General features: G+C 39.5%; 1 protein-coding gene across 7 annotated transcripts in view; it reads right to left on the reverse strand.

Annotated features, from left to right (window-relative positions):
• DENND1A (DENN domain containing 1A) overlaps positions 1–13,543 on the reverse strand; it is a 190,603-nt gene that overhangs the window by 106,913 nt on the left and 70,147 nt on the right. For all 7 annotated transcript variants that reach the window (XM_080630893.1, XM_080630892.1, XM_080630890.1 and 4 more), the window contains one exon: positions 816–885. In XM_080630893.1, coding sequence (XP_080487019.1) covers positions 816–885 — 70 coding nt within the window. The remainder of the gene's footprint in view (positions 1–815; positions 886–13,543) is intronic.

Genomic DNA, 13,543 nt, shown 5'->3' on the forward strand with positions numbered 1-13,543 from the left:
GCAAGTGCAAAGAAAAATGTGAAATAGATTTATACACTAGACTGTGAAGAGAAGTTTCCTCTGAAAGCTGGGGTTTACAACATGATTTTTTAAGAATACTTCTTTTTTTTCAGATGTATTTCTACATGTTTCTGCAACATACAGAGTCACAACCTATGCACCACTTAGTTACTAAGCTCAGAGCAAGTCAGTTTTTGCCACAACTTCTTTGTAATATCTCACTAGCTTAGGGTAAAGCCAAATGCATATAATTCATTTGGATGAAGATGTGATCCTAAGTGCTTCTACCTTAAATGTGAATGATTCTGACAAATGCAAAATACAATTATTACCACAAAATGGTAATAAATCAAAGCACCAACCAAACTGGGAAGATTATACTTGTAATACTTTAAATACATGAAACCAGGCTAGCTGCTGCAATCATATATGTGATTTCTCTGTATCATGAATTACGATTTATAAACCTACAAGCACATATTAATGGCTTAGTTCAAACTGCAATATGGGAATTGCATGGATGTGCTGAATACAGTTCAGGTGTGTGCAGTATGGGTAACTGCAGAAAAAACCACTAAATTGGGCTGGATCCGCAGTCACAGCCTTGGACTTCATCTTTTCCCAAAAATAATTTATTTTCAAAGGCACTTGCCCAGCTTTCAGCTTGGCTGAATATGATCTTCTGTGTAACTGCATCATACAGATTAATAATTCACATGGTCATCTCTGATATAAGCACTTCTTAAACCAGCTTGGTTTTATCCTCTCTCCCTCATTTGATATTGGAGCAAGGAAAAGAAGGATTAGTGCTTTACCTGTCCTTTTGCTGAATAATCTGCCAAGACATTGAGCAGCTTATAGAAGACTTCAAACCATGGGAGGTAACTAGAAAGAAAACAGAAAGGAAAAACCTACATGTAATTTGCAAAATCTCAGTTATCAAATCCAACATTGCTGGCCTGATATCTGATACAGATGCATCCTACCAACACCCTTCACTGAGCATGGCACTTCTCAAGTATCTCTTAGGAAAGCCACAAGACTTTCCATTTGAAGGACACTGCCAGAGGTTGTGGCAACCCTTTCCTTTGAGGACTGAGATTCAGTGCTTCCTGCTCCCCAGCATAAACAAGGAGCTCACCCTCCTCTTCATCCCTGCAGAACAAACATACAACCCAAAGGAAGTTTTCAGCCCATAAGGTAAATGCACACTAATGTTCATGTATGGTGGAACATTTTTAATCATAGCATTTCCCAAAGTCTATGTGGAATAGCTCTGTACAGCCCAGCAAACCACAGACACACAGTTGTAAATCTGATACAACTCAACCTTTTAAACTGCATAACCAGTATCTCAGTTTTTAACTGCTGTCAAATGTTATTTCATCATTGTACTTAGCCCAGCCCTTAGTTAGGTCAAACAGAAACTTTACCTTTCGTAAATTTGCATTCATCTTACACAAGAAAGACAGAAACAAAATTAAGACAAACAGGCAAAAAAAATCACATTCATTCCATAAAATAAGATAGAGAGCTAAGATGCTGCTTTTCACTACAGTCTGCTTTGGTATGATTTTGTGCCCTATTTTCACAGCATGGTTCTTTATTTCAATTCCTGTTAAATACCAGAGGAATCTCCCCTCAGTTGCAGCAAATAGCAACTCAGGTTTGCGTGACGCACAAACAGATTCTTCTTTTAATCACAGATGCTTTCTGAAGCAAATGGATTCTATTTTGATATAGTTAGACAGAATTTAAAGCTTTTATAAAATATGACTACATCCTGACAACCGTAAAGAATTGAGTGCCTCATGGTTCCTAACTGTACAGCTTTTAGTAATAAATGAAGTGAGAAGCTATATATGAGACAGATAAAGTGAATGGCACTCCATCATGAACGTTTGTTTGAAGGCTGCAAATGCTACTGTAAAATGTAAGTAGCTTATCAAAATATACTGATAAGCAACTTAACTTTTCATGTTATATGACAGTATTATCATTTAAATTAATACGCTCTAAGCATCTTTACAAACTATGTATTAGAATAGAGCAGACAGACAATTACCACTTTAAACAGCATTTAAGTTTGGCATTATATTGTAAACAATCAAGAAGGATTAGTTAGAAGATAAGTTTCTTTCTTTCTGTTTCGTTAAATAAACTTCAGCAGAGTTAAAAGCCATTACAAGGGTAACAAGAAATCCTCTCAAAACCTATCTGCTAAGTAGAGATTAAGAACCTGGTAAACAAATCCCTGCAAGGCAGCTATCAAAGGAGTTTGAAAAGACAGAAAACCAAGACAGCCGAAAGCTCCCTGACGGTATGAAACCAAACCTGGCTTCAGAAAGGCATATTTAAAGTTCTACTTAATTTCTCAGGGACCTTCCTGGAAAACTACATTGATGGAATTACAATGAGAATCTTCTAAAATATTACTCTGTTTATAACGTATGTGTATAATGTATTGTAACAGCAATAAAAAAATGTGAGTTACCGCAGCTTCCGCTTTGCCAGAGCTACACTTTGAAGCCTTAACCCAGACCACGTCCCCAGCACCACCGGCAGTGATACGTGGTGCCTGTACCCAATGGGACAATGCCTGTTCTGAACCCAAGGTCGGGTTCTTTCTTCAAAGATTTACTCACCTGTATTGGCAGGACCTGTTTGTTCACATCCAAACCTCACCTCACTACAGACTACACCAAACTCACTCCTACTCACTACAGAGCACACCAAACATGACAAATCTGCATGTTCTACCCCAAGAATACTCCATCCACATCCAATTTTAATTCTTTAGCTCAACACCCAGAAAATAGCTCCTATGACTCTCATCAAGGCTCATATTCACACAACATCAAAGCAACAGCAAACCCTCCATGCACCAGAAGGGAAGGTAGAGCCCTATTTCTGCTCTCCTGGTGCACTCCTTGTTGGCTTTCTGATTTCTCTTCAGTGTAGTATCTTATATTGAACTTCATTATTATCCTTTGTTTAACACTAACTCCACCTTCCTTTAATCAATGTTTTCCAAATAATGATTTAGCATCACAGCATAAGCACTTCTTTTTCTCATTCTAAGAACACTTTTCCATTTTGAGGAGAAAAGCCTCACCGCGTTGAAGTGAAGAAGTTAGTGGGAATTTGAAGACCTCAACACAGAACAATACACAGGAATTTGTGTAGCTCTTGCTTGAGGGAGGTGCAAGACAAGATAAAACAAATCAACCCACCACAATATTGTGTAAATTGTGTAGATGATCTCATGTCAATTTTCACCTCCCTCCTTCACAGAATTCAGGCACTCTCTCACCCTGAAACCCTTGGATACATTAGAAAACTTCAACACTTTTACTTCATTGTTTATTCCACGTGTTTACTACTCTAGAGTGAAACAATCCTGCTTTTATTAGACCAAACTGTGACCAGTTACAGTTGCCCCCCAAAACATTAAAATCAGAAAATACTGTTATCTGCATGTTTCTAAATCTCTGCCAAAAGGAAAAAAAGAGACATGGATGTTCTCTGACAAAAAGCAAATCCTCGAGGCAGGCTCTAAACACCCCTCCAAAGAAATGGAGGTTGAATTTATAACCAAAAACTTTCTGTACCACATGCAACTTAAGTAGCACAACTGGTAGCACTACTGAAGATTTATGGCTTATGACTTGCTCATATTTAATTTGTAACCAAACACTTCCCCTTCCTCTTAGCTACCTTAGAACTTTTGATTAACTCTTGTTTTCACAGGTCATAGGTTAAACAAAGGAAGGGAAGCGCTCCGGAGTGAGATTGCCCAGAGCACCATAGCACGGGAGCGCATGCACCCACGCACACACATCCCCCTTCCAGCAACATCAAAAAGCAACAGAGTGGAGATTCTTCAAGGGAGTTGAAGTTCAAAGATTCCAATGAGCATAAATCAGATTGTGGTTGAAGAGTAAACAAAAATAAAAGGGCAATCTGAAATGTTCATTTTGTTAAATTACACCTGTTTTCAGTTTCCTCACACACACACACATGCACACAGGGTGACATATTTGCCACAAATCATACGAATCAAATCAAAGCCCAGTCGAATTAGGCCTCTGCAAGCTGAGAGACCTGTTTAGGGCTCTGCTGCTCTCTCTCTCTGAGCCTTCAGTGTGCGGTGCAGCCTCAGTACTGGAGAGAGGCCAGTCCGATGGGAAGCAAGTATGAGCACAGGAAAACTGCTTATTATGCTCCATAAGGTCTGCACAAACTCTACAGCACAAGTTGCACAGTACCTTATTCAGTAACTCATATGTCATCACCTTTTTAGTGCACTCCTTCAAAGTACAAAACATCATTAGTTACATGTGTCACAGCAATTAGGGTCAGTCAAAACGTTAAGACAACAGCACTGTATTGCAGCTTGTAAATACAAATGGTTCCAAAATGTGGTGTTTAAAGAGCAGTGGTGCAAACCCAACCACCGGCAGGCCAGGCTCAGACAACAGGGAAGATGTAAAAATGAGCACATTAGTATGATAACAAACCCCTGCAAAGGGTGTTTGCAGTTATGAGGAGGTTCACCTTCACTGGAGTAGACTTACAACAAGAAGTAGAGCTTTTGTACCTGGACTGCAGAGGGAGATGCAGGGATGGGGGAAGAGGAGGGACGTAGCCAGCCAGTGCTGCAGAAGGAACAACTCGCCAGCCAGCACTGTGCTCACAAGCCCAATCTATGCTTCAAAAGTTACACTCGCCAGAAAATGTCATCACCCAATATTGGCTGCTCCACAGATGAAGCTGCTGCACTGAGTCAATTTAGCTTTGCATTTTTCAACAGATTAATCCACTCGTGCGCTTCAACATGTGAAAAGATAAAAAACGACCCCATCACAGCAGCACATGTGAGGTCAGGTTTTCTGACCTCCAGAAAGGACTGCAACCAACACTGAGAGCATTAAGCTAGTGCTTTGGAAATAAAGCAACTGTGCTTCTATGCACATAAGTACACACATAAGCCACGCGTGTACACATGTGTGCATATTGCCACTACCCAGCAAGAAGGATGCAGTAAAAGATGAGCCAGTAGAACTCCCTTTGGTGATACCAAGTTGCCAACAGCAATGAGATTAGACACACAACTTCAGTACAGGGTTTTGGCTGCTGTCCTATGTAAAATGAATCAAACTCAGTAAGTTATGGCACTTGAAACTGCACAAGCTTATAAGAGCAACTGGTTTATCTCCATCAGAATATAAAGACTGTCTTCCAACAGACACATCAGCCCAGAGAATGAAAACTCTATTACAGTGATTGTCTATATGCAAAGGCTAATTTAATCAAATGGAATTGTCCAACAGTAACTAAGAAAATGCAAGATCTCTAACAGCAAAGGGGAAATGTATAAGCAACATATCTACACTGGCATCCAGCTGATTTCTTTATCAAGTAAAAGATGCCTTCCTCAGGAAAAGCAGCTGTTTCTCATCCACTTCTGAAGCATTACTAATGAACAGAGGGTTTGATAATAAATAGACTTCCTTTGAAATGTGAAAATTTCACCATTATCATTTCTTTTGATATTTTTTGAGCACTCATTAGAATAAAGGAGAGTTACAAGTTATAACATGCACCACTAAATCACTGCAGCTATCTCACAAATGCCATGTACATCCAGGGACAAAGGTAAAGAGAGGCTGGGCAAACATGGTATGGAACTAGGAATTATTGTTAGAAAGGTAAAACTCCAATGAAGTCAATGTACAAAGGGAAAGATTTTCCAGTGTTGATTGTTACAGACAACAAATGAAGGAGGAAGCAAGAGCAAGAACATTGTGAAAGCTGAACTCATCTAAATAAACTCCCATGGAGCACTGAAGAGTTTAAAAGTGTATTGAGAACTTCAGCAGCAAAATCCCTCCATATTCCAGTGTGGCAGCAGCAAAGCCCAGTGGCAACAGGTACCTTGTGAAATGATTTATGAAGATTTGCTAATTACCAGAGCAAACTTATTTTTAGCATTAACAGCTCCAGCATTCAATTTTACTGGTGTGCTGACACCATGAAATAGCAAAGCAAACACTTCTGGAAAGGAACCTGTACCTTTACACTGTAGTACCTTTGGGTTCCTTTGAACTCTACAAAAACAAGTACCACTCAAATACAAGAACAGCTTCCAGTTCGTATATAGGCAGAACTGCACCTCTGACCAAAACAGCTTTGGCATTTGAAGTTATGAGACTGAGTAACTAGTCTAACATCAACATATTTAATGCAGCATCTCCTAATAGACCAAGTTGTAAGCACACATAACTTTTATTCCTTCCATTCACACAGATCAGAAGTGGAATTTTTAACATGTATTTATTTATAACACATACTATATATTTTGATAACAGCATAACCAACTGCCATCTCCCTTGCTAAACAGAACAGTCATTTCCATTTTACAGATGGGCATGCTTCACTGTAGTGACAGGCTCACAAAATCTGTGTGTATTAGCCAGGATTGGATTTGGGGAGCTCCTGAATCTTGACCTTTTGCTTAATACAATCTACAGTGGCCTGGAATACTTAATTCTGCCAATAATGAGCTTGGCTTTTACTTAAACCCTAGTAAGCATCATCACTAACTGCACTGGAAATCCTCCTGATTGACAAAAGTGTAAGGAAGAGGAAATTCAGGCCAAGTATTTCTTCTGCCAGCACAACTTGTGCATGTGTCAGTAAAACACACTGGTGTTTCAGTTCATGGACTCTGAATAATTAATACAAAACACACATGACCTGGTCCTTAGCTGAGGCAGTGAAATCACCACAAAGCCCAGCAGGTTCTTATGTGCCAAAGTGCTGGTCTAATGAGTGAAACACCTCTCCTTGCATGGTCATGCTCACATGATGTGAGTTAACTTCTACCATTAAGTGTACGTACTCCTCACTCTCCAAGTCCACTCCAAACAACATCACTGTCCCAAAATACTAGTCCTTATGTGAGCAAAATATGAGATCAAAATCTCAAGTAAGATCCAGTAAAACTGGAAAAAGATGGAGTTAATTATTGTTGTTATTATTACTACCACTATTATTAACGTACCAACCGGTAGCATGTTTTATTATAAGTTAATAATGCTGATTGTAGTTTATAATGATGAACTAAGTTTTGTTTGCAGGCACCATGCCCTTCAGTGGGTTTATCCAGATACAATTAAACTAGCAAAAGCACAACCATCAGAAGGTTTCTTCCCTTTGTTAAAAATGTGATTTCGCTTTTAAATGATGTTCAAATTCCACCTTGAGTTTTAACAGCTAAGACCAAGTTAAGTCATTTAGCTACATCTTTTTTAAACTAATCCTTTCTCAAGGAGAGATGAGCCGGTTATTTTCCTTGCAGGAATACAGTATTCATTTTTCCCCCCTCCTTTCCTTCCCCCTCATCTCCCTCAATGTTTCCAGCATTTTTACAAAACACATTTGAAAGTACCAAGGCATCTCTGTGCTCATTTGGGAATTTCCATAGGCTAAATTCCCAGTTCAGCCATTTATGTGTTCCAGTGTCTTCCCCTACACCTTATGGAACTCAGTACATCATTATTCTCTCTTCTAGACACAGTCTATTGACACATTCTCACACTTGTAAGCTTAAACACATACACACATACCCCAAATCTCCATAGCAACATCTGTGCATGTTGATGAGATGCAGGCTCACCTTCCACAGCATCAGCCAACAGCCTTTCTGAACATCAGGTTGGGGTTTTTATTATTTCAAAGTTTTGTCTCTGCATTAGACCTCAATCCCTTGTAAGTGCCTCTTCCACAGTGGAAAGCCACCCAAATCCTTCCCTTTTTTCACTCTCACAGGACTTCTTGCCTTTTTGCATTTTCCCCAATTTTGTTATAACTTCCCTTTCATTATCACCCATGAGTGATCCTTCCATGATCCATGATTCAGTTAAAAGTTCTGTAGCTTAAGCACGTGACTCACGTACATATTTTAAAAACATTTAATCCCACAGAACTGCCTCACACAGAACTTGTGCATCTCACCTTATGGGGCATCTTAATACTATATAATTGTCAATAGCAAGTGCTTACTTTGGTGCCTTGCCACTGTGTATTAATAATAAAAGTCAGTTAAAACATTGTCTTTCCTGTTTTTCCACCCAGTGTGACCAAGGATAAGCAGTTACAGCAAGTCTCACTTGCACAAAGCCTCCCAAGTTCACTAAATGCCACTATTGAACGCAACTGCTCCCCAAACAGCCACAGTGGCTCTTGAAACGCAGCAGCAGCGCCTCTTACAAAAGACAGCTCAGAGGCGCTGAATACACCCCTTCAGCAACACCAAGCCAGAAAACTGTGACAAAGAGATTTATGATGTAACAATTTTACATTTTAGGCAAGCTAAAAAGTGCCAGGGCAGCTTGAGATAACCGTTCCAAGGGGCTTTTGTTAGTGTGCTAACATCTAATTGGGACATCGCAAATTGAACTGAAGTCTGAGTTTGACGAAGCTGTCACCCTTTCTCAGATTCTTTGTGGTCACTCTAAAACCTTGGGAGGAAGGGAAAAAAAAAGTCCAGTGCAGCTGCACTGTGGAATTTATGTAAATAAAATGAATTCAGACCTTTAGCATTACAGTATGCAACATCATGAAGCACCTATCAAGCCGGCACACAGTGAACTCCCCACTTCAAGCAGGAGCCCTCTGCGAAGGAAGGAAACAACAGAATTTTACAGTCTGAAAAAGAAATCGCTTTTCCATGAAAAAAGTGCCTTGGACTTCCACTGGAAAGCATTTTATACAAGAAGAATCCGGTTTTTAACTACCTGGAGCATTACACTTCAAACTGGAAAATAGGAATACGTATCTTCTGGCTATAGGCTCACACATTAACATCCTATATTCTGTACAAAAACAATGCACATTCACAGGCACATAAAACCAGGCATATTTTAGAACATACAAAATTAAGTATCTTCAGTAGTCAGGCTTTTTTCTTGTGAATTACTGATCACTGCAAATTTTAGGAAGTTTACTGAATTTTATGGTAGAATACTTTGTGCTTAATGTATTTCAGAACTAGCTTTAAGGTCTGGTCTGTTGTTGAGGACTTTCTGTTTTCCCTCTGGTAGATCATTCCTCTTTAAAAATCAAAGATTTTTAACTTCTAACACACAAGTTATTCATACCATTGGGAAAACTTGCCAAGTGATATTTCTTCAGTCAGTCCACATGGAGAAAAGAGAAAGGAATTCATTTAAAAGGAAAGAACCCAGGGTCTGCTGAAACAAAATGCAAAAGTGCGAGTAGATTTTGGAGAGTACATACATCTCTAAAGCCTGGGGCACAGGCTGACAACACAAGAAAAGAACTGTGCAATTTGGTCAGCTTTACAGCAGTGTAAGCCCTACTACGCAAGGCTTTTATGGAGTAGAAAGCCGCAGTTCTTACTGTAGCCAGCTAATATAAGCAGGTCTGACCAGGTATACCTCAAATTCAGCATGCCAGGATGATTAACTCTAGGAGATCAAGTGCATTATCTTAAATAATAAATAATAATAATAATACCAATGGTGTTTAGTAGATGTAAAGTTAAATGGGAAGCTCCATAAACTCCCAAACACAATCATAATGTCTCTTGTTCCTTTTCCAAAGGGGAATTTGTAAATCTTTGGGGCTTCTTAGTTTAAGACCAAGCAAGAAACCTTTCAAGCATGTTCAAGAGCAAAGGACCGAAGTAGAGACATGAAATAAAGGTACATAAAAAGTTTGTTTGCATTTGTAAGGCAAACACTGACAATCATGTCTTTATACTCTTATTAAAACCACAAGCAAAGGATAGCCCATGAAGCAGCCTTGGTGAGAAGACGGATATACTGAAGTGCTTGACAGTTTATGGTAAGGCTTATAAAATGCAACGAGATAGTCCCAGTGTTAAAAAGACAATGATTATGTTCCACTTAATGTCAATAGGGATACACTGAGCAATGTTTTTACTTGGCCAGGGTAAAATGCGCTGATTAGCAAATAAGAAGAGGGCAGAGAACAATTTTAAACTGAGAAAAGTGACAGATTATTCCGGCACTAAATTTCCTGGACTTTAAAAAACTCTTTTATGAAGCAGTTAGAGCAGTTTGGCACATGAGGCTTGATTTTAAAACAGTAGGATGCATTAGACAGCATAAGAGCCTAAAGATCACCCCTGAAGTGACAATACAGAGAAAGGATTCCAAAGGCTTAGCTTGTCAAGGAATCTCTCTTCTCAACCCACGGCTAAAAGCACACATGAAAGTGCTGGAAGAGAGAACTCTAGATGTGGCAGACAATCCGAGATCCCACTAGGTTTGAGACATCTGGCATCAGTTGAAATCCATCACATTTCATTTGGGGATCAAAGACTACTGCTAAGTCTATCACAGGTTGAAATAGTAGATCCTGAACAGCCTTTTCATCCCAATGCAAATTAACCCTTTTTCCTTGACCAGAGAAACAGCTTCTTTTCATTACAGGCTCCAATCCCACGTGCTTGCTCAGCTCTGCCCTCTAGTAAGTACTAAAGCTTCAACTGAAATTTCGGTAGAATTATGAACTTTTTATTCTAAATCAAACACACTCCCTATCAGCAAAACACACAACATGCTACAGCACACTGCTGCAGTGGGTCTGGAAGCCTCAGGGCTTCCACGTATTTCATATCACCATCTGTAATGCCAATAAATTCCTGAAGAGAAGATAAATTTTATGCACCTCTGTGTTCAGGAGCCACACTGAAAGGCTGGCAGGGACTTCTGCTCAGCTACTAAAGAGCTTCGACATGTTTAAAAGTTGAAGCTGAGCACCAGTTGTGCTTTCTTATAGCCTCTGTCTCTCACAGGGCCTTTTGTTCTTGAACCAAGAGTGGTTTTTCACCCAAACATTCTGAATCAGCCATTAACCTATGGCTAAGCCTAAGTAGAAAAACCAGAAAAAGGTCTGAGTGCCAAAAACTTTGAGTTAAGAAATTCTGAGTGTAATAAACACAGCTCAAATGCCATGCACACCATTAACTGTAACAGGTTCGGAGGGTGACTCCCAACAGGCCAACATATTACAATTCTAGAACTATCTGCCTTGTGTAGCACCAATGCCCATCTGTGGGAAAGAACAACTCACTAGGACAGGAAGACGCACTCAGAGAAGAATAACAAGAACTGTCAGAACAATTTAAGGAAGTATCAATTAGCTAAATCACAGAAGGAAGGCCAGGGTCTTCACTGCCTAATCACACTCTTACATGAGAGAGAGAATTAATTGCCCTGAGGCACAGAAAGGAATAGCTACTTACTAAAAGCATGCCATGTGGTAAATATCCCAGTCCCACAGATCAGCACCATGAGCTGACTGAGAAAAATCTTGGAGAATCATATCAATAAATACAAGAAAAGTTCAGGATCACACAGGAAGTATCCCATTTCTGACTATCTATACAGGGAAGACATATCCTATGAAAAACTGGTAAGCTCAGATGGTTTTGTAGCAGCTCTTTTTTGCTATCCCCCTAGATAGCATTATTTCATTCCAATACCAAAGAAGCAAAGCTGGGTAATGCAGCTTCACATCCCTGTGTGTTCATAAGACAACATTCTAGGATACTATGCTGATTTTTTGTGTTTTAAACAAATCAATTATATGTTCCCCACTTCTGGAATATTCTCCAAACTGCTTTTGCTTCCTATTGACAAGAATCAAACTTAACTGCAGCAAGGTCTTTCTTAGTTCCCTTGCAAAGGGCAGGAACTTCATTACTGTGAAGAAGTCCTTACATATACAGTGGTAGTAGACATGCCTCCTCATAATAAATAAAGTCTGGTCCCTAAGTCAGTTGGTAGCAAGTCATAAAAGTTAAACTCAAATCCAACCACAGCTGAAACAGGCAAGCAAGAAATTCATGATCATTTCAGTGCTATGGTAGCACTTGAAATTCTTAATTTGGGAATGTGAGAAACCGGGTTAGTCACGTAAGAATCACTTTACTTACAGCAAATAGGCATTTGAAATACAGGACGTGAATACAGCCCTTGAACTGAAGACTATTTAAGGATCATGTCAGAGAGTCTGATATTTGATTGCAGGTTGTCTATGACCGCAATGAACAATGTTTTAGGCTTAACAACAATCATTTAGATGTAAAAAGCACCTTATGAATGTATGATAGAACTTGACTCTATACCTGCAGAAACACAGCTGATGAGCCCAGTCAACAGACTTCCTGAAACATGACACACAAATGAACAGAAAAGAGTCTCTGGTCCTTTAACTGGTGAGAGGGCACAGTTTTATTTATAAGACTTCTTGTCTAACAATCAGTTTAAGCAAATGATTAAAATAGGAGATTGCTCCCAGTCTCTGAATGCTCAAGCTGACGCACCAATTAATTCTAAAACACACTGAGGGAAGTTCCTGTAAGGTAAATAATATTTATATTGTACAGTCTGGAGGAAGATCTGTCCCTTATCAAGCACATTTATTAACAGCTGAGGTTACAAATTAAGATTTCTATTTCAGATCCATGCACAGTCCAGACAACACTGCCTCAAATGAACCCAGATAAAGCCTTTCTCCTATTACAGTGTGGCTGAATCACATTTTCTATTGAAACAATACGCAGAAGTCAACTCCTGCAGCTTTTCTCAGCAGTCCTACCTCTCAGGACAGCCCCTGCTTCTCCAATTACCACTGCATAACCTGAGGGCTCCTGCCACATCTTGATTTCTAAAGGAGGAAGTTGCCATGTCATCTCGTTGGGAGAATGTTGTACACATCTGTCAGCAAGTACAGGATGGTCTCATTCCTGAGAGACATGCTTTGTAAGCCTTCAGACAGCAACCCAAAAGTGGTCCGTTTGTGGAAGAGAAGATCTATCCATCTTGACTTTAACTACTTCCTCCCTACTTTTTTGATGCCGGGGAACTGAGTTTTCCCCAAGGTGATGCGTTAATTCAGTTTGTATTAGCCCTAAAATGGAAGTTTCCAAGCCAGTCAGCCAGGGCCAAAGGTAATAAAAAGTGACATGATTTAATTACTTCTGTTACAGCTGTTCAGCAAGTAAAGAAGGTGTGACATGAAGCCCTAATTAATTGAATAAAATTGGTTTCTGGTGAGAAGGCAAGACCAGGAACTAGTGGACTAGAATGCAGTGTTCTCAGCTTTATCCAATTCCACCAGAAGCAATACATTAGTGTTACTAGCACTTGACATTTTTTGTTGTGATCCTTCTCACCGATACGTTACAAAAGTGTTTTGACTTGCAGTCAAGAGTAAAGCTTCGGCAAAATCTGCAATAAACGTCCTCTGACACATCTTCACTATTCTTTAAATTCACTAAAAGGCAGTTAAATTCACATTGCCCTGGAGAGGTAATGTAGAGGGAAGAGGAGAAGCAAGGAGAGGGGGGTATTTTAAGGGATCCTGTGTTGAGATCAAGTAGTTTTAAGTCCTAACTAACTTTATAGTGTAGATTTACTCATATTCTGGAAGCAAATACTGTTCTTGTTTCACATTTTCGTAACTCCAATGATGCCAGTTAATG

This window comes from Psittacula echo (genome assembly GCF_963264785.1).
Source record: "Psittacula echo genome assembly, chromosome: 16".
Classification (NCBI taxonomy): Eukaryota; Metazoa; Chordata; class Aves; order Psittaciformes; family Psittacidae; genus Psittacula; species Psittacula echo.